The sequence below is a fragment of the Passer domesticus genome, chromosome 19 (assembly GCF_036417665.1).
Source record: "Passer domesticus isolate bPasDom1 chromosome 19, bPasDom1.hap1, whole genome shotgun sequence".
Classification (NCBI taxonomy): domain Eukaryota; kingdom Metazoa; phylum Chordata; class Aves; order Passeriformes; family Passeridae; genus Passer; species Passer domesticus.
In genome coordinates this window covers 2,698,135-2,725,731 of record NC_087492.1, presented here as the reverse complement: position 1 = coordinate 2,725,731, position 27,597 = coordinate 2,698,135, and the positions used below count along the sequence as shown (strand labels likewise).

The 27,597-nt window shown below is 49.4% G+C and overlaps 1 protein-coding gene across 1 annotated transcript in view; it reads left to right on the top strand.

Annotated features, from left to right (window-relative positions):
* The window catches only part of YPEL2 (yippee like 2), a 31,592-nt gene extending 9,029 nt beyond the window's left edge, over positions 1-22,563 (top strand). The window contains exons 2-5 of the mRNA XM_064395104.1: positions 1,814-2,126; positions 15,511-15,554; positions 16,282-16,390; positions 17,792-22,563. Coding sequence (XP_064251174.1) covers positions 2,010-2,126; positions 15,511-15,554; positions 16,282-16,390; positions 17,792-17,881 — 360 coding nt within the window. The 5' untranslated portion in view covers positions 1,814-2,009 and the 3' untranslated portion in view covers positions 17,882-22,563. The remainder of the gene's footprint in view (positions 1-1,813; positions 2,127-15,510; positions 15,555-16,281; positions 16,391-17,791) is intronic.
* The last annotated feature ends 5,034 nt before the right edge of the window (positions 22,564-27,597 follow it).

Here is a 27,597-nt window from a genome sequence, read left to right as displayed (position 1 = left end):
TTCTGACCAAATTCTGGTGCACACAGAGAACTGGGGCAGGGTACAGGTGAAGACTGATTTATCTTCCTTCTCTGAGGAGTGTAAAAGGCAAATCTTGCTGAAAGCCAGAGCTGCAGCTGTGGAGCAAACAGTGCCCAGTCCTTAGCAACTGGCCAGGTAAATCCCTGGCAAAACCTCATTTGGGCTGGACAGGAGAGGGGTGAGCTCCTCACAGGCTGGGCAATGAACCTTCTGTGGCAGGATGGCTCCTGCTTAGCTGTGGCTGTAACTTTAATTGGAAAAGGTTAATCTGATTAGTTGGTATTTGCAAAAAAGCTTTAGGAATGAGCAGTGCTGTGGAAGTGCTGACTGTTATGATCATGATGGATATGCTTTATCAGCAGTTTGCCTGATGAGCAAGATGCTTTTTTTCCTATTTGACTGTGATGGAGCTGGGTCCTGGAGAGCAGAAAAAAAATATTTCAGGAAAAAAAAAGGGAAAAAAATTTGGTATCCTGTTGTTTGACAGGATTCTGCCTCCTGTTGAGCTCTGTGTGTAGCCATGGTACCAGACAGAGGGAGAGGGAATATTTACAGGAGCAGGGAGTGACAGGACAGGGGGAATGGCTTCACACTGACAGAGAGGAGCTTTGGGGTAGGCATCACCAAAAAATCCTTCCCTGTGAGGGTGGGGAGGCCTGGCAGAGGCTGCCAGAGCAGCTGTGGCTGCCCCATCCCTGGAGGTGTCCAAGGCAGGCTGGACAGAGCTCTGAACACCCCAGGACAGTGTCCATGCCTTGGGTACCTTGAATCTGCTTTGTCAGCCAAGGCAAACTTGGGGAAAGTGTTGAGGCAAGGTTTTCCCAAGATGTTACTCCTTGTTTTCTTTGTTTTGGGGGTGGGTGGTGGTGGTAGGGGTGAAGTTGGTGTTGTTCCATGTGTGACCCACAAAGTGCAGGCTCAGAAACTGAGCAGAATCACATGTTTTATAGAAAGGAAAATCCTCCTGGGAGGAGCAGCCAGAGTTCATGATTAATTTGTAGAGCCTGCATGCACGCCATGGATGTGGGAGGGAGGGGAGCTCCTTTGTGCTTTTCCATCCTCAAAAGGAACACTTGTAGCTGGTAAGACTTTTATTGGTGTGGGATCTGAAAACTCCATTTCTGCCAACAAAAAGAGACCCAGACTTGAGCTGCCTTGCAGGTGCTGTCAGATGATGCTGGAGTGTAAAATGGTGTTTCCATCCTGAATAGGGTTTTTAACTGTCTCTTGCTATCAGGAGTAGTCTTCAGAGGCTGTGCCTTGCTTTGGATGCTGTCAGATGTTCAGATTTTAAAAAAAAATAAAATACTGGAGTGCAGTTTATAGAGTAGCTTCTACCTTCAGAGCTTGCAGGGAGTTCTAAAGGAGAGTGTAATGAAGGAATCCTGCATTTCCCATGGGGAAAGTAGGGCAGAATGGAGAGAAAAACTGGTTTGATGACTCAGAGCCTTACCTGGTGGCTCAGAAAATCCAGATCCAGCTCTCATTTTTCCCATGGGCTGGCTCTGCTCCCCACTTTTCCCTGGCTGGCAGAGCTGGGGTGGTGCCCCAGGGGGGTTTGGGGAGCAGGCTGGGTGGGAATTCCCACCTCTGCAGGCATTTCCAGAGGAAGTGCTGGAAGAATGGGTGCAGATAACAGTATCAGGGAGGTGTGAGGACAGCCAGCAAGTGAATAAAGATCTGTGCTGCTGATCTAATCCCAGGCCATCACTCCTGTGTCCTGCTCCTAAATCCAGCCCTGCGACAGCGAGCTGAATGTGGAGCTGAGTGTTGTGTCTGCTTTCCACCGCAGGTTTCTGTGAAATCCCCTGCTTCCTGTGGCCAGAGCCCTTCCTGTGGAGCACCCCCAGCGTGTGGAGCCTGCCCCACACACCATCCCCTGCCAAACCACGGCCTTTACCTGCGTGTTCCGCTGCTTCCCGTGCGACCCGTCCTGCGGGAGCGCCTCCTGGGCCACCCCCGACTTCAGCCAGCGCTCAGTGGCTCCAATGGTGAAGATGACAAGGTCCAAAACTTTCCAGGCGTACCTGCCTTCGTGCCACAGGACCTACAGCTGCATCCACTGCAGGGCCCACCTGGCCAACCACGATGAGCTCATTTCCAAGGTAGGTGCTGCCCGGAGCGGATGGTTCCCTCGCGTTGCACATCAGTGGCTGTGGAAGTGCTTGGCCTTTTCCAGCTGCTTTTTTTTTTTCCTTGGAAAATGGGCTCTCAGCCCAAAGGATCTATTTGTGAGCTGCTGGTTTTGTGTTAACTGCTTGGGGTCTTCACCATCCTCACAAGTGTACTGATCTGTCTACTCTCCTGACCATGGAGTGGCTGGAGCTGAGTCAGGGCAGGTTTAGGTGGGTATCAGGAGAAGGTTTTCACCCCAGGGTGGTTGAGCACTGCAAGAGGCTCCCCAGGGTTTGGTCACAACACCAAGTCTGTCTGAATTCAGGAAGCATTTGGATTATTTGGGATTGTTGGGGTGTCCTGTGCTGGAGTTGGACTCAATAATCCTGATGAGTCCCTTTCAACTCTTGAGGGCTGTCAGGATAAGCTAGATTAAAAACTCTCAGAGCCAGTAAATGTTCTGATGCAGAAGGAGCCTGCCAGCAAGAGGAGCCTGTTCTGAAGTGGGAAAACTAAACCTTCCCAGTGTGTGCTGGAGCCTGCAGTGCCTGGCTGTGGTCAGGCACCGAGTTCCCAGCTCTCAGCTGCCTTGGAATAACTGTTCTATAAAGTTTATTCAGCTTCTAAAATCTCTGCTCAGAAAAAACAGCCACAGCCAGAGATTTATGGGCTGGGCTGAGTGGAAATGGTGCTGTGAGCTCTGTGTGTGCAGCTTGAATAGTTCAGCTTTTGGATCACCAGGGGCAGAGGAGCTGTGCCCCTTGGAAGGGGGTTTGAAATGTAAATGTAGCAGCATCTGTGCCCTGGAGGTGAAATTGCTTCACCTTTTTTGGGCCAGCTGGTGACTCCAGGCTCCTGTGCCCAGCTGAGATGGGGCAGTGACTGCCTGGATTTTTATTTGGTGCCCTGGATGTTGTGTTGGGACACAGAAAGTGGTTTAGTGGATGAGGAAAGAGGCTCGTTTTACTTGCTGTTTTTACAGTAGATTAAAGTCTGTGCTCTGCTTTTGTTTCTTGACACAGCTGGTCCCCAGCCAAGGAAAAACAAGGCTGTACATTCCCAGTGCTTTCACCTTTGATGCTTCCTTCCCCTCCTTGTTCCATGTCCATGCTCCAATGCAGCCAGCTTTGCAGGTTAAGTGGCTTCCAGCAGGGCAGTGCCAGGGCTGCCAACTGCTTGGAATTTGAGCTTCTAGCCCCAGGCAGGCAGAAGCTGCCCAGGAATGCTGACTGCAAAAATATGGACAGGAGAGGGAAAGGAGGGGAGCACAATGTGACTTCTGGAAGTGTTAACTCCAGTGTGCTCTGGGATCTGCTCCTTCTAAAAGTTCATTCCAGACCAAGGTGTGAATTAATAGCTGGGACCACATCGCTGGTGGAGCCACCAGCAGGTCATGGAATTTGAATGCAAGGGGTTTGGGGTTTCAGGGTTTGTTTCTCAGGGTTGTAAACATGAATAAAAACACATTCTTTGTATAATTGGAAACCTTATAAAAGCAGTTGTGCAATCATGGCTTGTACAAGTGGCTGTTTGACAGAGCAGAAGGGCAGTCCCTGCCTCAAGGGGCTTCCAAATGTGGAGGAACTTTCCCAGGCAAACTTAAATAGTGGCTTTTTTATCTGTTTGAGTTCAGTTTGCAGAAGGGCTCGGGGAGGTGTTTCAGTTCTTTCATGACAGCCTTATGTTCACATCCCTGAAGCAGGCACTGCAGTTGCTGTGCTGGTTTCCCACATGAAAACGTGGCAGAGGAGAAGGGAGGAAGGATGGAAAAAGGGAGTGGGAGACTCTGCAAAAATGGGAGCAGCTGCAGCTCATCCTGAACCTGGCTGTGCCATGGGATCCAAACAGCCCAAATGACTCCATCCTTGGAAGCATTCCCCACAAAACAGGCTTTTATGTAACGGCAGGGTGCTGGTGATTTGCCTCCATGAAATGAATTGCTGTGCTCCTTTTGCCCCGAGCTGTGCAGAGACCACACCAGAGCTGGGCTGCTCTGCACTCCAGCAGCTTTTAAAAACTCCTCTGCATGCTCACAAGTTGCAGCACTGGCTGGAGCTGTTGGATGAAGCACAACTGGAGCAGAATCCCAGGCTTGTTCTGTGTCAGACCATGCTTTCATTTCCTCCCCATCTCCCAAGTTTCCCCTCTCAGCCCTTCAGCACCAGTGTTAATTTAACTCTGCCTTCGAAGTGTTTTGCCAGCAGCAGGTATCCAAAACTCCTGGACAAATATGCCTTGGCAGGGCAGTTTTTTCTCCCTTCTCTGCTTCAGGAAAACCTTGTGCTTTAACAGGGGTAGAAGGTTTCTCAATAAACCATTGCTATTTAAAGAAAACAATCAATGCTGAGGCTTTTAAGAAAATCCAAAGCTGTTACACGAAGCCAGTTACCAAAATGTTGCTTACTTGGCCTTTTATCTCCTGCAGCCTGAGGGAGAAAGTGGTTTAGTGTGTCTGATTTTGTAACAGGATCTAAATTGTAGGTTGGACTGTCTGGCCAAGAAAGGCCTTATTGACTTAGGAAATATTAAGGTGATCAGATAAATTGGGTGGAGTGAGTCGTTTTCCTTTCTGTGTTCCTTTGGTGTCTGGCTTAGCATGAGTGGAGGTTCTTGTTCCCTTGGAGCAATGCATCATTTAAAAGGCTGTGCCAAATTTAGTACATACTCTTGTTTCACTGCTTTTTCCAGTGCATAAGTGGGCTGAGGCTTTGGGAACTCAACCCTGCCCTGCAACAGATTCCTGTGTGACCTTGAGGAAGTCACTGGATGTCTTTGTTCCTCCTTTTTCCCCACCTGAAATGCTGCTGCTGCTTTGTCCAGTCTGCTTGGAAGGTTTTGGAGCAGGTTCTGTCTGCTCTTCCAAATTAGTACAGGGTGTCCCAACCCTCTTTGATTTTAATGTAAAAACAAAATCACTCTGCCAGGCAACTGTACTTAAAAAGTATATTTCAATGCCAAAAAAATAAGTGAAAGGTACTTCTTGTTACAGGCACAACATCCCATGGTTTTTAGAATGTTTGAGAAAAATAGATATTCCATAATCAATGTCTCCAGGAAGGAGACACAGGAGTTTTTCTTTTGCATCATTTTCTAGTGGGGCCTGAGTGGAACAGCCGACCAAATAGACATTTAACAAGTTAAAGTTTTCAGACTGGCAGGGGTGATGCTGATTTCTACCTACTCTGAGTTATTTCAGCTCTTTCTGTTGGAATCCACATGGTGTCCTTAAAGGAGGATGGGAACAGGAGCAGAAAGATCCAGGCCAAAGATGCCACTGAGTGTCTTGGGTGCTGCTTTTTTGTGCTATGCGAGCAGTAATTCAGCAGAAATGTCCCTGATTATGGAAATATGTGGAGAATGTCTTGTGGGCGTCCTGCAGTTTCTTCTTTTCCCTGAATTAACTGTGATCCAACTGCTAAACATTACTCAGTGATGTATCCTCTGAAGTTAGCCCGAGGCTTGCTGGGGAAATTTAATGTTTTCCTTTGATGTCTGCATGGAACCTCGCTGAACATGAATGGGAAATTCTTCAGCACAAAAGGCTGCAGCTCCTCCAGGCTGAGAATTTAGGAAAAATCCAGGACTCCTGTGTGCCTGACTTTCTCATTTGGGGCCGGGTTGTTAATGGCAGAGCACTTAGAAGCTCTTTTTGATCTTCTCAGTCGGGAGTTGGGAGGTTGATCAGGAAAATTCCCTCCCAGTCCTTGTGGCCTCTCTTTTTCCTGGCTGCTGGAGCCTGAGCCTGGTGGTTCAGCAGCTCCTGGGGAGATTTATGGCTCGATGAAAGCATCAAACTTTGCTCCATGTTGCAGCTGGAGGATCTGAAAAGGATTTGAGGCTTTGGTGCTTCCACAGAAGCTCTGGATGAATTCATGCACCACATGCAGGTGAAAGGAGCAGCAGTTTTTGGGGTTTTTGGTTTGGCTCTTTGCTTTTTTCTTTCTTTTATGTGGACAAGGCAGTGTTTAATGCTCTTTAGGGCTTTACTTCTCAAGAACCAGCTGATATTTGTGGCTCGGTTCACTTTGAAGATGTGAAGTTATTTGCTGGGTGGGGGCAACATGCACTCAAGGTAGAACAATAAATGTGAAATTACACGGAGGGAATCTTTAACCTAATGGAAAAAGAGGCATTTAATAAGTGTCCAAGACATGTCTGATGAAAATCCTGCATTTCCATCACAGGAAAAGCCAGTGTGTGAGGTGAGAGGGCCGTTCCCTTCTCAAGGGTGAAGTTCTTGGTGTTCATTACACAGGTTTTATTCTTGCTTTAAAGTAGATCTTGTTCTTTCCCAAATATGAATTGAAGTTCCCAGCCCCACAGTAATGAGCTCCTAAGGCCAGAGGAGCCATCACATCATCACAGCTGAGCTCCTCTGGGGCATGGGCCAGTGGATTTCACCAGGACTGCAGCAATTCTTCCAGGAAAAGCATTTAGTCTCCATTTGAAGACTTCAGGAGGGGAAATTCACTGCTCCCTTTGGTCATTTTTTTCCAGTGGTTAATCATCCTTACTATTAAAAATCAGAGACTTTGAATTTAGATTTGTCTGACTTGTGCTTCTTGTCATTGGCCATAATTTTATTTCTTTTGCTAATAAAATACATCTCCAGTCCCTGATCTTCTCCTATAAAAGGTCTGCAGTAACCAAAGTCACTCTTGATCAGTTTCTGGACAGACTAAACAGATTCAGCTCTGTCATGCTGCAATCTGATTTTTTCCAGTTTCACATAATTTTTGTGGTTCTCTTCTGCATTTTTAGCTTTTCAGTCTCTTTTTTTTAGGGATGGAAACAGAGCTGCTCTCATTGTTGCAGCCTCAGACTCTACAGCATCTTTTCAGCTCCCACATTTCACAATGGTATCAGTCTCACTGGCTCAGCACTGCACAGAAATCTTCTGCTCATTTATTTGCTGTGAGCTCTTCGTGCACCAGATTTATCCATTTTATGCACATTTCTAGAAGCTGTCCAGTAGCTTTTGGATCCTGCTTTCCAGCTCTTGTTCCCTAATGAATTTGCCACTTCCAGGCATTATTCAGAGCTTGCTCTTAATTGCAAATATTAGAGTTCAAGCAGTAAGTGATAAACAGCAAAGCAGCTCCGGGAAAAGTCATTATGAGATTTTTTAGCTCCCATTTCACTGCTGTGAACGTGAGGGGGAAGGCACCTTGTAATTCTTGGCTTCCATGAGGTTCAAAATTAAATGCAGCTCGAGAGGATTTCAGTGCTCAGTAGAACAATGTGTCATCAGAGCTTTTCCTCCAGCGTTTCAGCAGGAGGTGCAGCCTTAATTCCACTTTTCCAGACAAATCCATCCCCAGAACCCTTTCCAGGCAGGTTGGTGTTGGCAGGGAGGAGGGCAGAGGGTCTGGGGTTGTTATTTGAGTCCCTGAGCTCTGTGTTTGGGAGGGAATAAACAAACAACGAGTGCCCTTTGCAGGGAAAAGTCAGGATGTGAAATGTGAGCTGGGGAAGGAGAATTTGTGGTGCCCATTCTGTAATGCAGCCACTTAAATTAGATCCTTCTGTCCTGTGGAATTGCTTCCTCTGGGGTTTACCCTACAAGTGTTCCCTCAGATCCTGCTGCCCATAATGGCATTGGAGAGAGTCAGGATCAGGTTGTTTTATTTAGTCAGGATATGGTTGTTTAATAGAAAAAGCCCAAGGCAATTTGTACCTCCTTGCATAATTGTGTTTATGCAGCAATTAACTGCTGTGTGATTTTTAAAATATTTCGTTCTGTTCCAAAAGAAGGAGGAAAAAGGTAATAAATCACAGGAGTTTAGAATTCCCTGTCAAGGAGGAGGAACAAGGTAAAAATGGATTTTTCTAATCCATCACTTTCTTCATGGAAACAGCTCTCCTTTCATCTGCTGCTTCCTCTGCCTTAGAATTGATGACCTGGGCATAAATAAAATATTGCTCCCATTTATTATCCAGGGAGCTGCCAGGGAGGAAGGACACTTGAATCATCAGGGTTTTTGCTGCAACTGCTGCAAATCCTGAGCAGCAAATCCTGAACTGGAGCTGGGAGCTGGGGAGGTCTGAGCCCTCCTGGGAGTTTCAGCTCTTGGTCCTTGCAGTTGGAAAAGGAGGGAATTCCAGCAGAACCCAGGCTTGCTCCTCTGCCCTGGGAATTTCCCTTGCAGGTGTGTGGTTTTAATCTGATTTATGGTTGTAAGAGCAGCCCAGGAACAACCCAGAGCTCTGGTTTAATCTGTAATTTAATCACGCAAAACCATGGGGGCAGTGCAGGGGGGCTTTTCCCACCTGCTGCCTCTGGGGAGAAGACCCTGAGGAGCCTCTGAGGATAATTTCTGTTTCAGAGCAGCAGGAAATGCTGTCTGAGGGCTCCGCACGTGCTTTGGGGGAGCTGGTGTGTCTGGCAGCCAGCAGCACATCCCTGCAGGAATCCTCATCCAGCAGGACTGGAATGGGCAAGGATTGAAGCTCAGGCAATAGGGAAACTCTGCCCAGAGTTTCCTTTTTTAAAATGCACCAGGACAATCACAGCTGTTGGGATAAGCAGCAAAAACAAAGGTAGAAACTGAGGCTGGATACCTGGAATGGGGAAATTTAAAATCAGAGTTAAAATCTGAGTTAAATTCCAGCTCAGCTCTGCAGACACATCCTCAGTAATAAAATAAATTTTAGTACCAAAACTTCTTTTGACAAGACACAAATATTGAGGATTTAGGTGAGGGATTAATAAATGAATGATAATTTCAATAAATGGTGACATTCTCAGCCGTGAGGTGTTTGGTGACTTCATCTCCCTGCAGGGCCACAGGGGAGCTGCTGCCCTGGACAAATCTGCTTTTGCTGAGAAGCAATTCTGCCCTCAGTGTCAGCTCTGCTGCTATTATGGGCTGCATTAATGGTAAACAGTGCTCCACTGATACGTGGACACTCACTATTATGCTGCTAATTAAATAACTTGTTGCATTAGCAGTTTCCATCTTCCATCCCGGCTCTGTGTTTATCTCCAAAACCCATGCAGCAGCAATAATTAATGTGGAAATAAAAGGCTTTATTCTCCCCCTGCCACTGCTTTTTAAAATGACTGGGTTGGTGGATGCTTTGAGCCTAGAGGAAAACAGCAGCACTCAAAAGTGGGGGGATAAAACCCACAGCAAAAATTACATTTTTCATCCCTGTGTACCCAGAAAGGGCTTTCATTGTCACCTTCTGTGGTTTGTCACAGTAAATAACAAAATTCCCTTCTGTGTGCCAGATGTAAATGGCTGGCAGTGGTGCCAAACTCATCCCAGCTCTGGAAAAGCTGTTTTTTGTTTTTTGGGGTTTTTTTTCTGCTGCCTGTTGGGAGTGAACCATGGAAGTTCAGGGCTCAGGGTTAGGCAGTGCCCAGGCTCCCTGGGATTCACACTCACACATCCCTGCTCTGCTTTTCTCTGCCCCTAAATAAATTGGAGTAATTGCTTTTAAAAGTAAACACTCCATCTGCTCTTTCTCCCCACTGTATTTCCATCCTTTTTCATCTTAAAGTCAAGTTTTGAAGCACAGCAGCAACCAGAGACTGTGGAAATCACAAGAGAAGCCCCAAAATATTGTGAAGTTTTATAGAAGTCATAAATCTGATGGGTTTTTTTTTTATTTGCCTTCAGTAGTTTGCGCCCTCAGCCATTTGCATTTTGAAATTTCACTTTGAAGTCTGTGAGCTGGAAACTCATTTAAAAATAAATAAGAACAGAGTCCAGGGCTTCAGGAAGGAGGGGGAAGAGCACAGGGCTCGTGATAACAGGAGGAGAATTCAGTGTTGTGTTGAGGTGAGCCAGGACAGCCTGGCAGGCACGTGGGGGACAAGGGGACAGAGCAGTTTGCAGCTATTCTGTGAATTTTGGCATTTTTATAGGGTTTGGCTCAGGATTTAGCTCAGCAGAGCAGTGTCTGAATCTGTGGTAGAAATCCAAGTGCTCGAGGAAAAACCTCCCCCTTGATTTTAGGGGATTTGTGTTTCCCTGAGTGCTGCTCTTCATTGATTGCAGAGCCCCAGAAGAAATTCTCTTTTTCCCTTTCTAACTGCAATATAAAATCTCCCCTTTGAGAGAAATCCCCTGCCCTGCCCTCTGGGTATGGATTAACAACTGGAAATGTGCCCCTGGATCCTGACCCATGTAAATCCCTCCATCTTCCTGGGCAGCACTGACATTCCAGGGATAATGCTGCCTGCCCACTGTGGGTCATGATATTGCAGCATTTTTGGGTGAAAATTGAGGATTTTTCTTGGCTCCAGCACCCAGAAATGTGAGAGGATGAGAGAATCTCCCTTTGAAAACCAAACCAAACTGGATCAAAAAAGTCCCTATTGAAAAGAATTTTAAAATGAACCATTCCTTAAATTTGCCTGAGGGTTTTAGGATCAGGAGGATGTTGTGTGGCACTGGAACACTGGGATTTCAGAGCACAAGGATTCCTGTAGGTTGGAGTAGGCCAGGGGGTTGGATCAACACCTGGGAGGCAGAATGAAAATTTGCAATGATATTCCCATCAGAATAAAACCAGACAAAAATCCTTTCATCTGTGCACCTTCCTGCATAACCTGAGCCACAGAATCTGGAGCTGTTCTGGGCATGGAATGCAGCAAATCCTGGTTATTCCCTGTGCTTTTGCACAGCAGTACAAACTGCAGGGGAAATAAAGGCCGTGCTGAATTAATTGAATTATTTCAGAGATGAGTTTGGTCCACTAATTCCATATCGACTTTGGGCTTTAAATAGCATTAAGGACCCGTGGTAAAAGTCAATTAAAACTCAGGAGTGCAGCTGGAGCAGGGGAAGGGCACATCTGGGCACGAGGTGCAGTAATGGAACCTGTTCCCTTGGTCTGGTGGCACTGGAGCAGAATTTAATCTCTGTTTAATCTGATCATGGCCTGCCCCTTCTGTGAGGAGAGCAGGGTGGGATTGATGAACCTGAGGGGGTTTCTGTAGGCTCTGTGGGTTCAGGGACCAGGCAATGGAACTCCTGCTCCCCTGGGAGATGCTGGAGTGTGATGTGAGGGGATGGTTGGAATGGAGAGCCTGGAATCTGCAGCAGCAATTTGCACAGTTGTTATTTTCCATTTTTCTCCCTGCTACACATTCCAGGGCTCATCTTTTTAATGAAATTAAATTCAGCCAGGCTTGAAATGTGCCATGAAGGCCGAGCTTGGTGTGGGGTGTTGGAAAGCAGCAGGAATTGGGATTCAGTGCATGAGCAGAAGGAAACCTGGGCTTGGGGCACATCTTGGTGCTCACACTCTGTCAGGTTTTATTGACAACACATTTTGTGTTACTTACAGGTCTCCTCTCCCTGTTCAAGCTGTATTTTATGAGAACCTCTCCTCCTGGATGTTCAAGGGTTAGATCAGCAGTGGGAATGGATAAATCTGACAGTGCTGTGCTGTGGTAACTCAGACCCCAAAGCTGGGAATCAGTGACCCCAGATCTCTCTGTGGAGGTCCTTGTGTGGATTCCTCAGGCACAGATTCAGTGCCCAAGGGTTTGTACCATCCCTTCTCTCAGTGCACCACTCTGCCCTGTGGGGATAGACAGGGAACATGTTCTTTTAGGAAAATCCTGGTTCCTGTGCTTGTTTTTCTCCTGCCACTGCCACCCCTCATTGCCAGCAGCCTCAGCTCCCTTTGCATCCCTGCAGGAATTACCTCAGGAGCAGCCTGTGAAGGGGCACACGCTGTTCCCTTTCCCTCTTGGACCTCTCTGGGAGCAGCTGCCTTTTCATTTCTGTTTTATTGGGTTGTTCCAAGGCTGCCAGCTGGATAGAGGTGAGCAGGATTTTCTCTGCTGCAGTCTGCAGGGAACCAGCATCACCGTGCAGCCATTCAGCCCTGGCAAGTGCTTCCTCTTTTTCCAGATGATTCCAGCAGCTCTTTTTGTGTTCAGCCTATTGTCAAGCAGCACCACAAAGACTCGGGCTGTTAATCCTGTCACTGTTCAGAGAGGAGCTGCTGAGTGGGCTGTGCTGGGAGAGAGGAGCTGCAGGTGCTGCCAGAGTTTGTGCCTTTCCCTGGCACCACCTGGGAATGTCAGAACTCCCTCCTGTGTCCCAGCAGAGAGGGGAATGTGCCAGAGCACAGCTCTGGAGGTGGGACAGGGTGCTGGAGAGGCACAGCCCTTCCCTGCCTGGCTCTGCAGGGGAAAAATTGATTTTCCCAAACTGCTCCCCAGGTCCTGGCTGCTGAGCAGGGCAGTTCATGGTCCTGCAGGCTGGGCCCATCCCTGCTGGCCAGGAGCTGCTTCAGCAGCACCACTGAGAGCCCAGGTGCCTCTCTGCCGGCTGAGTCTCCCACCAGAGCTGCAGTTCTGTGCCCTGTCCCTCTGTCACACTTTGGGAGAGCTCCCTGTTCCCCAGGGCTCATGTCTGCCCCACAAGCACCCCCTGGGATTGTCCTGTCACTGGCTAACGGGGCAAAGAGGGAGAAGCCATTCCCTCAAAACAACAATTTCAGTGCTCTAATCTGGGACCAGCACAGCTGAGGGGCTGTAACGTGGCTGCAAATGGGGTGGCAGGAGCTTCTTAAACCAGAGCAGCTGCCAAAGCATCTTAACCTGGAGCTTGTGCTGTGAGAGGAGAGGGAATCCTGGGCAAAGTGCTGAGTGCAGGCTCTGCTTCCCAGCTGCTCAGCATTGCCTGGGCCCTGCAGCTTTGGGCTGCCTCCCTCCTGAGCCCCAGAGTGGGGAGGATTCCTGAGCTGCTCTTCATCCCCAATCCCAGCAGCTCGAGGTGGTTTTCAGGGGGCTCAGGCAGGATGGGGAGGTTTGGTTGTGCTGTTGGCACGTCCAGGTGTGTTCCCAGCCAGACCCTGAGCGTGAGCAGGGCAGGGAAAAATATGTGGGGCTTGGGTTTCCAGTGGGAAACAAGAACAGAAGGATCCTGTGCATTTCTTTAGCTGGGAAGTGATGCCAGGAGCTGTTGTTGCTGGGTTTCAGTGGGAAGGGGATTGAGATGCACCTCTGAATGCATCAGGAAATCTGCACAGGGAAAATGCAGAGCACAGAAAGTAGGTCTGGCTGCTGGCTGTCACTTCAGTGCAAATCAAGTGTGTTGTGGAAATCTTTGTGTGTCTCTAAAAAAAACAAACAAAACAGCAAAAACAAATACGAGAGCATCTGCTTGTGTATAAATATACCTGCTATTTTCTGATTCTGTAGTTCCCATTACAGCATATGCCAGTTTTTCTGGTGTGCCAAAGAGCAGGAACATCTCCAGGAAATGCTCAGGTTACAACACCAGATAAAAGCTGCCTGTGCCACCTTTATGGAGACACAGCCAGCAGAGGACAAATGCACTGGGGAACTTGGTACTTACAAGACTTTTTCCCCTAATTTTTATATGTTTTGCCACATCCTTTGCTGGCTGGAGGGTGAATGTTGAGACAGCACTGAAAGCTGAGCAGTGGTTTGTTGAAAACTCTGCTTGGGCAGGGGGTAAATAATTTGATTTTTTTTTCCAGTGACCACCCTTAGATCCCCTCAAGCACTGGTTTGAGCTGGGAGGGAGGGCAGGCAGCTCTGGAAGGATGCTGCTGTCCCTGGGAGTGGAACAATGTCCAGAGAGCCCCAGCACAGCTGATGGGACTGGGTTTGTTGTTTGTTAAAGACAGACCTTTGTACAGAAAATCCTATTTCTGTACCCATAAAAACTCTGCTTCCCCAGTTGCTGTTATTGGCAAACTCAGTCACTTTGGTGTTTTTGGAGAAGTGTTTCCTGGGAAGGACTGGATGGTGAGGCAGCTTCATCTGCTTGCATTTTGCTCTGGTGGCACAGACCTTGCTGTGGGACTTGGTGCTTCATGCTGGGCCCTCCCCTGGCACCCCAGCCCTGCAGCAGGGCCGGGCAGTGCCCTCCTGCTCAGGCTGCCTGGGACCCTCCTTTTGAGCAGGGAATCATCCTCTGGGGGCCCACTTTGCCCCCAGCCCACTGGGATGGTGCAGGCTGGCTTTGGCAGCAGCAGGAGCACAGAGCTGCAGAGGGATTAAAAGAAGCTTCTCCAATAATTGCAATGACACAAACATGCTTGAGCCCTGTGTCCTAATTGCTCCCCAAGAAAAGAGGCATTCCTCGGGGCACTGCTTTTGTCTGAGTCAAAGAGATATCCCAGTGCCTCAGGCATCCTCTCTGCATCCTCAGGAGCTCTTCTGTGCCCTGGGTGGCAACTGAACTGGGCTTCAGCTCCCTCTGAAGATCAGCTATCCCTCCAGGATGCAGGGAATTGTGTGCCAGGCAGGGATTTGGGCTGGCAGAGCCCTTGCTGCCATGCAGACCTCACAGGCAGCTGGCACTGCTGGCTGTGGCTCCCTGCCCGGCTGCCCCGTGGCATTTTTGCCCTCTGAGGTGCCTCTGCTCCATGGAAAGGATCCTTTTGCAGCTGGGGATCTTCCAAGGAAGCTGGCAGGGCTTTGGCTGCCTCTCCACGAGGCAGGAGTTGGGCAGGGATGGAAGGGGACAGCCCAACTCCAGAGATGGTTTTGTGTGATTTGGGGCTGCTCTTGACCAAATAAATGTCCACTGTTAGAGGTAAAACATTCTCTTTTCCCTCAAAATTCTCTCCCTCCTTTTAAGGGTTTCTGGTCTGAGGTGTTAAGAAAACCACTAAACATTCCAAGGTTCCTGGTGAGGTGCAAAGTAAAGCAGTAAATGGTCCAGAAAAGCTGATTTTTGCCTTCCCTGTCCCTCAGTGCAGACATTCCCTGGGGTGTCCCACAAGGTGAGCTGTGTGCAGCCAGCCCAGCTCTTGCTGACGAGCACCAAATGTTTAATTCAGTGTGTGCCTGTCAAAGCACATGAAAAATGCAGGTGGCACTTGGTGCCTGCCAGGCTGGCACTGCCACAGGGGGGTGGCACAGACGTGGCACACTGGGATGAGCTGGGAATGCCCTGCAGGGTCCTGCCAGGCTGGCACTGCCCTGATCCCCCCAGATCTGCCTCTCCCTGGTGCTGCTCTCAGCTCCTGCTGGGTTTAGCCCCATCCCGAGGCTGTCCCAGTGGGAAGGTGAGGTTTGTTTTGTGGGGTGCCTGCAGCTGTGTCTGTGTGCCCAGCTCCTGGCACAGCCACATCCCAATCCCCCAGCTCGGTTCAGCATCTCTGTGCAATTCCCAAGCAGAATTCATGTGCAAATGCAGTTTGAAAAGAGGTACAAACCCATTCAGGTGAGGCTGAGTGAAGTTCATAAACCCCAAAAGGGTGAAAAGAGATTTTCTGGGACATGAGAGAGAAAACTCAACTCTCACTGGGCCTGTATGGAAACACTGGGAATTCCAGGCGTGTCCTGTGAAAAGGGCAGCTTTGGGGCTGGAGAACAGTTGCCTCTTTCCTCTGAAGCAGCCAACTGAGCTTTGTTTTCTTGCCTTGCAGTCCTTCCAGGGCAGCCAAGGACGAGCGTACCTCTTCAACTCCGTGTGAGTACCCAGTGCATGCCAGGGAGATTTAACAAAACCCTCCTGAAAAAGGGAAAAAAAACCAATTTCCTTCAGAAAACTCTGCCTGGGAGTTGGGAGCTTCCTGCAAATGGCTGGAGGAAGAGGCAGAAATAGCCCCTGATTCATTTTGGAGTCGTGAAGGGGTGTCAGATAAGCAGCAAGGAAAAGGTGATTTTTTTTCGTCACCAGGAACCAGAGCTAATGGCTGAGTCATGCTCCTCTCCCAGGATGTAGTGGGACCAGAGAGGCAGAGTTCTGGAAATGTGGACATAGATGATATCTAAATATGCACTTCATAAAAACTGAGTGTCATTTTCCCAGGGACTGGAAATAGTTTTGGGGAGGTCACTGCTGCTCTGTCTTTCAGCACAACTGCTGATTTCAGTCCCATTTTTCAATTTTCCATTTGGGAAAGTAAAAGTACCATTTTATCAATTTGAGACTGAAAATCTTTCTCAAATGCCTAATTAGCACAAGTGACTAGAGTGTTATTAATCTCCTGCTCAAAGCTTTCATTGAGTTTTTTAGTTGAATAAAAATCCCATTTTTACCTTTTCATTCTGCTCTGGAGCTGTTCTGGGCACAGCTGGGAAACTCAGAACCCCCTGCTCATGTTTTTAAACCCTGCAATGAAATAATTGTCACCTTTATTGGAGCATCCTGATGTGGCAGGGCACTAATGGGGAGCATCTGTGCTTTGTCCCAGAGTCAACGTGGGCTGTGGCCCTGCAGAGGAGAGGGTGTTGTTAACAGGACTGCACGCCGTGGCAGATATTTACTGTGAAAACTGCAAAACCACGCTGGGCTGGAAATATGTGAGTATTTGTGTCCCTGCCTCTGCCCCTGGGCTGCTCTGCCCCAGCTGAGGGGGTGGAAAGGTCGTTTTGGGAGCCCAAAATATGCAGGTTTTCATCTGTGACCATCTGGTTTCCTGCTGCCTTGTGTGTGTTGCATTTAGAGAATCAGCTTTAATTTTTAGTTTTATTTTCATTAAGAATTTACACCTGGTTTTAGGGTGAGATTTAACATAAATGAGGATAACTTCAGTCCTGTCTTTTTTCTATTATTCTGGTAGATGTTATCAGTGTTAATAATGGAATGCTCCATTAATCCTGTGTCCTTCCCACTGGAAATGCTGTTGAACACGAGTTTATCTGTTTGCTCTTCAAAAATTCAATTACCTTCCAATAAAATCCAATGTTACCTCCTCATTTCTGCTTCTGGAGGCTCACACCATTTTGTCCAAACGTTTTCACCAGTGTCTGAACTGGTGCAGGATTTAATATTCTAGAAGCAGGATTTAAGGGTCTAGGAACTGGATTCAGTATTCTAGAAGCATGATTTAATATTCCAGAAATGGTATTTAGGATTCTAGAAGAGTGATTTTAGATTCCAGGAGCAGGATTGATGTTCTATAAACAGGCTTCAGTATTCTAGAAGCATGATTAAATATTCCAGAAGCAGGATTTAGGATTCACAAAGCATTATTTAAGATTACATAATCAGGATTTAGTATTCCAGTGCCAAGATTTAGGATTCTAGAGGCAGAATTTAATATTCCATAAGCAGAATTTAATATTCCAGAAGCGGGGTTTAGGGTTCCAGAAGCAGTATTTAATATTCCTGAAGCAGGATTTAGAGTTCCAGTATCTAGATTTGGTGTTCCAGAAGGAGGGTTTAAGATTCCAGAAGCAGGATTTAGGACTCCATAAGCAGAATTCAATATTCCAGAAGCAGGATTTAGAATTCCAGAAGCAGGATTTAGGATTCTATAAGCAGATGGTAAGATTCCAGAAGTGGGATTTGGGACTCCAGAATATGGATTTAGGATTCTAGATGCAAGATTTGGGGTTCCAAAAGCAGGATTTGGGATTCTATAAGCAGAATGTAATATACCAGAAGCAGGATTTGGGACTCCAGAAGCAGGGTTTAGGATTCTATAAGCAAGATTTAAGATTCCAGAAGCAGGATTTGAGATTCCATAAGCAGGGTTTAGGGTTCCTGAAGCAGGGTTTAGGATTCTAGAGGCAATATTTAAGATTCCAGAATCAGAATTTAGGCTTTTTTCCCTCTCAGTTTTCCTGAGAGCCAACAGGAAGACCTGCAGTTCTCTGTGGGCAAGGCTCAGACTCGCACCAGCATTCCCAGCTCTGATCCATGACCTGATCCCACCCAAATTCCACCTCAATCTCACTCTGCCTCTGGTTTCCTTTCAGGAACACGCCTTTGAAAGCAGCCAGAAGTATAAAGAAGGCAAATACATCATTGAACTAGCTCACATGATCAAGGATAATGGCTGGGATTGAGGGCAGGGCCAGCCCCAGCCGCGTGCACGAGGCGCCATCCGAACATTGTACCCAAGAGTGAGAGAGTGACTGAACGCTTGGTTCCATGCATTTAGAGGCTCTGCAACCCAGGAGCATCTTCACACCCTTCTCCATCCTTATTGGTGACTGGCCTCTAAATTTCTGTCTCTCTGTCTCTTTGCTTTGTATCTGTTTGTGAGTTGACCCTGGCTGCTTCTCTCTCTGTTCTGCCGTTGGCTCAGAGAATGCACCGAATGCCCGACAGCCATTCCATGTGCCCAGAGCTCAGCCCAGCCTGCCCTGGGCTCTCCTGGCACCTCCAGGTGGGGGAGGAAGACCCCGAGGTTTGGGCAGGAGGAGGTGGGGGAGTGGGGCCCCAGGGGAACCCTCAGAGGGTGATGCTGTGCTTCTCCTTTCAGTCCTGGCTAAGCAAGGCTTGAAACCATCTCCTTGGCTAAATGGACAGAGAAATACCTACTTGTCTGAATGGACAGAGAAATATCCACTTGTCTGAATGGATAGAGAAATATCCACTTGTCTGAATGGATAGAGAAATATCCACTTGTCCAAAAAGGACAGAGGAACATCTCCTTGTGTGAAAGGACAGAAGTTCCCTCATGGCTGTGTTTGCTCCCCGAGTCCATCGGCGGAGCCTCAGCCCGAGGCAGAGCCAGCTCCCCCCACAATCTGAGTTTTGTTTGCTATTTATGAGCTCCTTGTTGGAGGGGGCAGGGCCTGGAGGCTGGAGAGATTCCCTGCCTCTCCTTTTTCTCGCTGGTTCAGGGTGGGGAGGATGAATGTCCCAGTGGAGTGTGGCCCTGGGGAGCGTCCCCACGGCTGGAGAAACCAAACCCTGACTCTGAGCCCTTCAGAGAGGAGGAGAAAACCACTTCAGGCACAGGGAGGCTGGAGCTGCAGCCTAGAAAACGTGGAGGGGTGAAAAAAGGCACGTGTGAGGCAAGGAGGGGGAAATTCCATAGAGGAGGACGGGGACACACAGTGGCAGAGGGTACCCCTGGATTTCCTGGCCTCCCCTGAGCACCCTTGGTGGTGTTTTACCAATCTTTCACAAGTGCAAGGAGGAAGATGCTGTTACAGAACCTTTTCCTTGAATGGAGGCTCCACTGGGGGGCCTGGCACAGAAATGGGGCGAGCAGGGAGCTGAGTTGCTGGCAGGGGTGTGGCACAGGTGGATATTTCAAGCCCTGAGGCATCCCCCCCAAGTCATCCCCCCTTTTCCCTCTCCCAAAAGCCCATTGCAGGCACGGCGAGAATGGGAAAGAAAAAAAGAAATCCAACATCTTCCCACCAGCCCTGGAATGATTTATTGAGGGGATGGGGGTGTCAGAACTGCAAGGGACAGCCAGTCCTCCCCATTTTCACTTGTCCCTGGTGATTCCCCAGGGGATGGTGGGGAAGGGGTGTCCTGTGGCCAGGGGAGCTGTGTCAGGCCAAAATAAAATGAGAAATTTTCTCTGCAGCAGCCCAGCCAGTATCTGGTGCACAACCCAGGACTTTGGAGCTGAGTTCGTTGTGTCTCTCCCCCAGTGAATTTTTTCTTTTTGTTGGCAGAATTCTTTCAAGTAGGTTAATCCATGGGGGGAAATCTTCCTTAATCCAGAAGGAAAGAGTGTTGTGCAGGGGGTGGTGGCTCCTTGTGAAACAGGAGCTTTGGAGCTGTGATCTCCCATCACTGGCCCCCAGCCTGAGAGATCCCAGGGGGCTGTGGAGGAGTCACTGGATGTTCACTTGGCAGGGAATGGGAACAGGGACTCTCCTTAAGGATCAGGCTGGAATTCAGGGTTGGATCCTTGTGCTGACAGCCAAACCTGGTGAAGCAAAGGTTGTTTTTTTCTCTCTCTCAAAGCTCTGTTCTTGACAGCCTTGGAGAAACAAGGTGGAGTTGGCTCCTGCAGGGGCTGGAGTTTGTGACCAACCTGTCCAGAGGTGGCTTCTGCCCTCACCCTCCTGCTCTGGCTGTGTAACAATTGCTTCAGCTTTTGTTTTGGATTGTCTCTGCTTCTGCCAGCCACATTCCCTCAGTGACAAATGCAGCAAAACTCAGAAATTCCACAGCACCTGCTGTCCTGTGGGTCTGGCACTGCCCTGGTGCCATTTCCCTGCCCTTCCATTGAGGATCCATGGCAGTTTATTGGGTTTTGACTAGTGGGAAGTAATTCCTGTTCTTCAAAGAGCTCTTCAGGCTGCACTGAGCCTTTGAAGGAGCTGGGAGAGGAAAGGGATCATCCCAAACCCTGTGAGGCTGAGGAGAGCACACAGGGCTCGTGGTTTGATGTTGGTATTTGGAGTGACTGCTGATCAAAAAGCAAAATAAAAGGCAGGGCTGTGCAGAGAACTGCTCTGAGAAACGCCAGCTGGAAATGGTTTTATCCATTCATTTGGGACAAAAAAGGAACTGCCCCATCAGACCTGGCTGGTTTTTACTGGGCACAGGTGCTGGGCTTTTAATGGCAACCAGTCCAAGCTTGAGTAGGGCCAGGTCTTAATCTGCTTTTAATTGGTTTTGTCCTGTCAGTGTCTGCTCAGAGCCGTGAGCCCTGCTGGAGCCCAGTGTGTGGCTGTGCCCAGCACCCAGAGAACTCCCTGGGGAGAGGAGAAATCGGCTTTGTGAGCTCCTGTGTGAGTCCAGGGAGCAGGAGGAGCTTGAGCTGCCTCCTGACTGCCCTGGGGGCTGGCAGGAATTTGGGAGCTGTGCTGGTGGCACAGAGTGACACACTCAGAGATAACCAAAGAACTTTTCTGCTGAGCTGAGCCAGGTGGGGCCCCTGGGAGCTGCTTTCCACGGGCAGCAGCCTGGGGAAAACAGGGACAGCAGTGAGTTTTCCTCCTTTTTGTGGTGTCCAGCCTCGGGTCTGGGCAGCTGTGAGCACCCTTGAGTTTACATCCCCCCCTCTACCCCAAAGCTCAGACTTGAGTAAGTTTTAATTTGTTTTTGCTCTGGTGTGAAATCCTGACCCCTGTAAGAAATATCCAGATGATAATATATACAAGGCAGAAAAAATAACCCCCAGACGTTACCTTGTGAAATATACTTTTGTAAATAATATTTAATTTTTTTTAAAGAAATAATATATTTGGTGCTGTTTTCTCAGAGCCCCTCCCTGAGAGCACTTTTTTTGTTGTTGTTGTTGTTTATGATGATCCTGTTTCCTTCTGTATTTGTTGGAAAATATGTTTAAAGGGAAACAAAAATGGGAATTGACGTTGTCCTCTGAGGTGGATCCGTGTTTCCTGTGGATGTGGCAGGGGAGGGGACAGGTTTGGTGGCTGGGCTGGGGACAGCAGCCCCCAGGGGGGATGTTTGGTTTGGGAGGGGCTGCAGGCACTCGGGGGGCTCCAGGTCCCCTCTGGCTTCCCCAGATCCCCTTTGCTCCCAGCAGGAATCCCCCGGGGCTCCCCTGTCCCTGGTGTGGAGGATCCAGGCCTGGAGTTGTCCTTGCACCACTTTTGGCTGGAGTGCAGCAGATCTGGAGCTGCAGGAGCTGGGCTTGGACAGGAGCTGCAGCCTCAGGTAGCAGGGATGGAGTTGGAGCTTTGAACCCAACGTTGATTTTAACCCAAACCACAAATCTTTGGTTTTATTTTTGAGGGGAGTTTCTTTTCTTTGTTGTTTTGTTTGTTTATTTTTTTTTAACCAGGCTGCTACATAACAAATTAGAGTAAAAGTTTACCTCTCTTGGCAGTAAAGTTCATTTATTTTGTTCTCCTTTCTGTCTTTAATCTGCCCCCTTCTCACCCTCCTTCGTTTTTATTTCATTTGGTCTCTTGTTTATCCCAAAGTGGACCAACAGCACAAACCACTGGACTGTGTTTTGCTGAGCAAGGAGCTGTTCAAGAACTGGTGCAGTTCTTTGGTTCTCTGGGTTTGGTGCTTCAAACCCCAGAGGAACAAAACCACCCCTGTGAAACCAGCCCCCTGTTCTCGTGGTGATCAAGTGGGAATTCTCTCTCGGTGTGGTTTTTCCTGGCTGCTCTGTGAGCGTGTGTGAATCATGCATTTCACTGCACTGCCCTGCTTTGGGAGCAGCTTCCAGCTGAAGCAGTTTTGGGATGAAGAGGGGACACCAGCACCAAGCTCAGCTGGGTGGGAAGGAGCTCTTCCCCCCACGGGAGAGGCCTCAGTGCTCAGAAACAATCAGGTTAGACAGAGATTTTCTGCAGAAATCCTGGTGAAAAAGAACAAGCAGAAGAGGGGAAACGAAATCATCTTGAATTCAGAAAAGTAAATAAATCAAGAATCAATATATTTAAATGCAAGCAGAATGGCATTGTGTAAGGTACAGCCACAGATAAGCTGTTCTCATCGTTACAACTGTGTGTATCCTTTGTTTTGTTCTTCCTAAGGAAATGGGAATGCTTTCCCCACTGACAAAACTAAGGACAGTATTTCCAATACCAGCCTGTCTATGGATGCTCTTGTGTTTACAAATTGTGTATATTTTTATTTCTTTGATCTTATTTTAATTTTTTTTTGCATATTCTTTCAGGTCATTTGCTTCAGTCATAAATGCAATTGTTTGTTTTCAAATAATTGGTTTTCACCTTTTCATGTATTTGTACATTGTATATAGTTCTTCAGTATTAGAGGGAGGCGTATTGTTTGTCATATTTACAATATGTGTTGGTGCTCATTTGAGAAAATAAAATTTTCAAGTACTAAAGCTGCTGCTCCAGGTTTCTGCTTTTATTCCGTGCAAATCCCTGCAATCCAGAGCTGCTCCCAGGGGATGGGAAACAGCAGCTCCTGCTGCTGCACCTCCAACACTCCAGGGCTGGCTGGAAGGCAGTGCTGGGTTTGGGATTTGGGGATGGGTGCGTGCAGTCCCTGTCATCACTGCTGGGGTGGCAGGGCCCTGTCCCCGTGCCCTGTCCCTGTCCCTGTGCCCTGTCCCTGTCCCCGTGCCCTCTGTGCCCTGTCCCTGTCCCCGTGCCCTCTGTCCCCGTGCTGCTGAGCGCCCTTAATTCCCCATGGGGCCAAAAAAGCCACTTAACCTGTTTGGGGACAGCTCGGGGCTGAACTCGGAGCCCTGAGCTGGGGGTGAGCTCAGGACACGGCCAGAAAGCTGCACCTGAGAGGGGCTGGGGGATTCCAGGGGCTGGGATGGGATGGGATGGGATCTATGGGATGGGATGGATGGATGGATGGATGGATGGATGGATGGATGGATGGATGGATGGATGGATGGATGATGGATGGATGAGGGATGGATGGATGGATGGATGGATGGATGGATGGATGGATGGATGGATGGATGAATGGATGGATGGATGGATGGATGGAAGGATGGATGGAAGGATGGATGGATGGATGAGGGATGGATGGATGGATGGATGGATGGATGGATGGATGGATGGATGAATGGATGGATGGATGGATGATGGATGGATGGATGGATATAGATGGATGATGGATGGATGGATGGATGGATGATGGATGGATGGATGATGGATGGATGATGGATGGATGGACAGGGATGGATGATGGATGGATGGATGGATGGATGGATGGATGGATGGATGGATGGATATAGATGGATGATGGATGATGGATGGATGGGTCCCCAGTCCCCACGAGGTGACAGTGCTGCCGGGTCACCGTGACCTTCCCCGTGGCGCACACGGGCTGTAAAGAGCGGCAGGGCTGAGCCTGGGGCAGCTCCCAACTCCTCTCCTCCCACCAGCCACAATGAGGGATTTTTTTTTTCAAAGGATGATCACGAAGCTAAAAATACAACAGCACCAGTGGCCTTTAATCCCGGTTCAGCGATCTGACACTCCTGCTCTGCTTCCCAGGCGGCTTTTGGGGACACAGGGGTGCTGCCAGCTCCTCTCCATGGGCTCACTCCATCCCCTTCCTCCTGCACTCGGGGTCCAGCCTCACGGATGGCCCCGGGCTTCCCCAGCTCCTCCTTTCCCAGCCTCCCTCCGAGGATTCTCGCTGACAGGGAGGATTTACAGTAGCGCCTTCGGGCTGCCAAGCACGCCGGGGATATTTTTACCCGGCTCCAGGGTGGGGTATAAATAGAGCCCAGGCTGTTCTCTGTTGCTGACCGAGAAATGTCCCACAGAAGCAGGCCAGGCACGAAGGAAATGTCACCTGAACGTGGCCACCCCTGGGGGGACTCTGAAATAACAGAGCCCTGCTGCCACCCCTCTCCTTGTGGCCCCAAAACCCACAGCGTCCTGCTCTGTTTTGGGGGATCTGGGGGTGTTGTAACCTAAATTTAATCAAATCCCTTCATCTGTCAGGGCACCCCAAGTCTGTAAAGGGGATCAGCCCTGTGAGGGCAGCACTGGGGGACTCAGGGAAGGACAGCAGGGACACAGGGTGACAGACATCACCAGCTCGACTTCTGTGAAGGAAAAAAAACCCCAACCCATGGAGCTTTTCCAGGCTGGCCTGTTATTTATGGCTCGGGGTCAAGCAGCTGCTCCCGGCGGGGGCTGCCCTGCTCTGGGCACAGGGGAGGCTCCTGCAGACGTTTGTTCCCTGGATGGAAACTTCTGATGAGGTGAAGTGAAATGCTGGGGGAAAAAAAATCATAAAATCCTTTAGCAGGGCCCGACCTCGCCCCGTGGAGCTGTGCCCCTGGGTGAAGGGCTCTGAGCAAGGCTTTGGATGCCTGACAGGAACAGCAAATGCTATAGGAGCGCTTTTATAGAGCTCTGCTTCCTCGTGAAAGCCAGCCTGGTGTTTGCTTTCCCACTTGGACAAGGATTTTCCCATAATTGTGCTATTTTTATGTAGGTTTCAGACAGCAGCAGAGGGCCTCTCCCAGGCAAGCCCTGGTGCTGGAGGAGCTCAGCCTCTGACGCAGGTTCCCCATCTTGGCCAAGTGCCTTTGCTGGCAGATGTCTCACCCTGGGGAAATGGGGGATTTGCTGCATCCCTGCCTCACAGGGATTTTTCTTTTTTGGGATTTCCTGCCTGGAGATGAACCGTGGTGCAGACGCTGCCTGAACCAGGGGGAAGCAGCAGAACCTTCATGGTACAAAACGGGCTCAGCCAAAACTCCTGCTCTGAGGACACAAAAAATGAACACCTCAGCAGTCAGTATCCATTTCTGACAGACAAGGGGCCCTTATCTCCCCCAGGGCAGCTCATCAACACCCCAATCACTGCTGATGAGGCAAAGGCTAGGGAAACACCAGGAGTGTTGGCCACCAGCCATGCCCATCACCAGTGCCTCCCCCGTCCCCAGGTTTTGCTGGTTTCTGGATCTGTTTTTGCTGGGAGGGAGCTTTTTTTGGAGTGCTGTTGCTGCTGGAAGCTCAGCTGGGTTTTGCTGCTCAGTGTTGTGGCAGGTCAGTGGGAAGGAGCCAGGTGGGAGCAGCTTTTATCGGGAGGAAATGAAGTGGCTGCAGGGTTGAGGCTGTTATCTTTAATTTGAGGTGGGGTTTCTGTCTGACTGCTGCATTTGAGCTGCTGTGCCCGCTTGTGGGGGCAGCAGGAGGAGGCTGTGATGGGGGACTGTTGATGCAAATCCTTTTGCAGGCTTGTGGAGGTGAATTTAATCTTTAGAAGCCTGGTGGGAATGAGCTCTCCCGGGCTGGGAGCTGCCAGCAGCCGGCGCCTGGAGCCATTAGCAGGGCACTAATAATGTCCTTTATTAAATCACAGCCACGTCATCAGCTGCACTTGGGGATGTGGCTGCTCGCACGTCCCTTCCCACCCTGCCTGCTCCTCTGGGTGCTGTGGGAGTGGATTTTTTCCTGTGGGTTTTCAGCAGCTCTTTGCTCTGGGGATCCATCCTGCAGAAGGAGCTGTTTTTTTACTCAATTCATCCCCAGCTCCTGGTGGCCTCAGATGCACAGGGAGTTTTTTTTGGCTCTGTTTGCTGTCAGCAGGAGAGGGTCTGTGAGCTCCTGAGTGAAATCCCTTGTGCCAAACCCGAATTCCCCCCAAAATACAAATTATTCAGCCCAAACTGGGCTCTTGTGTTCTTTGCACCTGCCTTGGACCAGGCCAGGCTTTGCTTGGGTTTAGTGGAGCTGCTTTGTGAGCCCCATCACAACCCAGCCCTGAACATGTGCATTCCATTCCCAAGGTTCCCAATCCAAAACTATCTGGGAACCAGGCAAGGTTCAAGCCTTAGGAACACCCCACCCTTGCTGGAGCTGCTGGTAACGGGGACAGGGCTCCTGTTGGATTAGTTACCCACAAGCAAGAAAAGCTATTTTGAAGCAGAGGCTGGGAATGTTTGAGCTAATCCCAGGTGGAAGCCGATTAAGGGCTCAGATTTGGAGCAGATCCTGGTGGCACAGGGAGCCCAGTGCCCTGCCCAGCAAACCACCCCAACCTCCAAGGAGTGAGAGGAGGTGAAGCTCAGCCCAGACATTCCCGAGGTGCTGGAGGGGATTTCTTTGCACAAACCCTTGCCAAGGGCTGGGGAGCTTAATCCTGACCTTTGGCAGCTGCTGGGTGCTGGGAAGGGGAGAGCTCTGTGCTCCTTTCCAGGCTGGTGAGCAAAGGGATCACGGGGGCACCTTCCTGAGCCCTTCAGCTCCGTGTCACCCACTCCAGGGGGCTGGCAGTGGATTCATCCTGTCATATCCCGGGGAAACATTGAGATTTTGGCCACCATTTTCAGGGGCTTGTGAGTTTTCCTGGTGGAGATTCCCACCCTGGGCTGGGTGAGCCCTGCTGCATGCTCTGAGAGGGCAGTGGCTGTGCCAGGGACCCAAGGGTGCAGGATTTGGGTGGGATCTCAAGGATGCTCAGCATCCTTAACCTGCCCAGACACAGCTCTCCCCAGGGAAGGGCTGCAGGGCTCATTGCCATGGCTCTCTCCACTCCACTGTGCCACGTGGCACTGCTGCATCTGCCACAGGAGGGTGGCACAAACAGCAAATGTTGGGTCAGGTGCCTTCAAGCACTTGGAGGAGGAAATCTTGAAGACAGCCATGGGGGATCTTCCCAAAAAGCAGAGCAAAGCCACCACGTGGGGAGAGTCCTGCAGATCAGAGCTGCAGCTGGGCCCTCCTGAATTAAATATTTGGGTTTATCCACCTTGCCCAGCCCCAACCCAACAGCAGCCCCTTGTTTGAGACTCACAGAAACACGACCCAGTAAAGAGGTTTCTTGCAGCTCCTGAAACCACAGAGCTTCCTCCACACAAACCCTGAATTCTTCCCCACATCCTGCCCTGGGCAAACACCGAGCAGGGCTGAGAGCAAACAGCACCAGGTGTAAACTCAGCAGCGTTTCCTCTGCAGGAAAATATTGACTTGCCTCTCTGATCACTCCTGGACCGAAAGCACATTTGGAGCAGCTTTTAAGGAATTGCTTACATTTCATTTTCCTGACTTTTTTTCCACGTGGAGCCCCACAGCAGCAGCATTGTGGTGCAGCCTGAGGTGTTTTTAAAGACCCCGTTTCAGGTGTTTATGTGCTGCTGCACATAAATCACACCTCAAACTATGAGCCCTTGTCTGCTCACAGGCCCTCAGAGCTCAAAATATTCCTGAGGCTGAGCCCTTCCTGCCCAAGGACCCCCAAAATCTCTTCCTGCTTCCTTCCATCCCCAACCCTCCCCAAATTTAGCTGCTGCATGGGGGGAGCACCAAACCCAGGGCTTGTCCTGGGAATGAAGGGAGTTTTCCTCCCAGCACAAGCTCTGTATGTAAATCTTTTCACACATATATTTGCATCTATCTGATCAGTGGGGGAGCTGGGAGCAAAGTTTCTGTTTGAG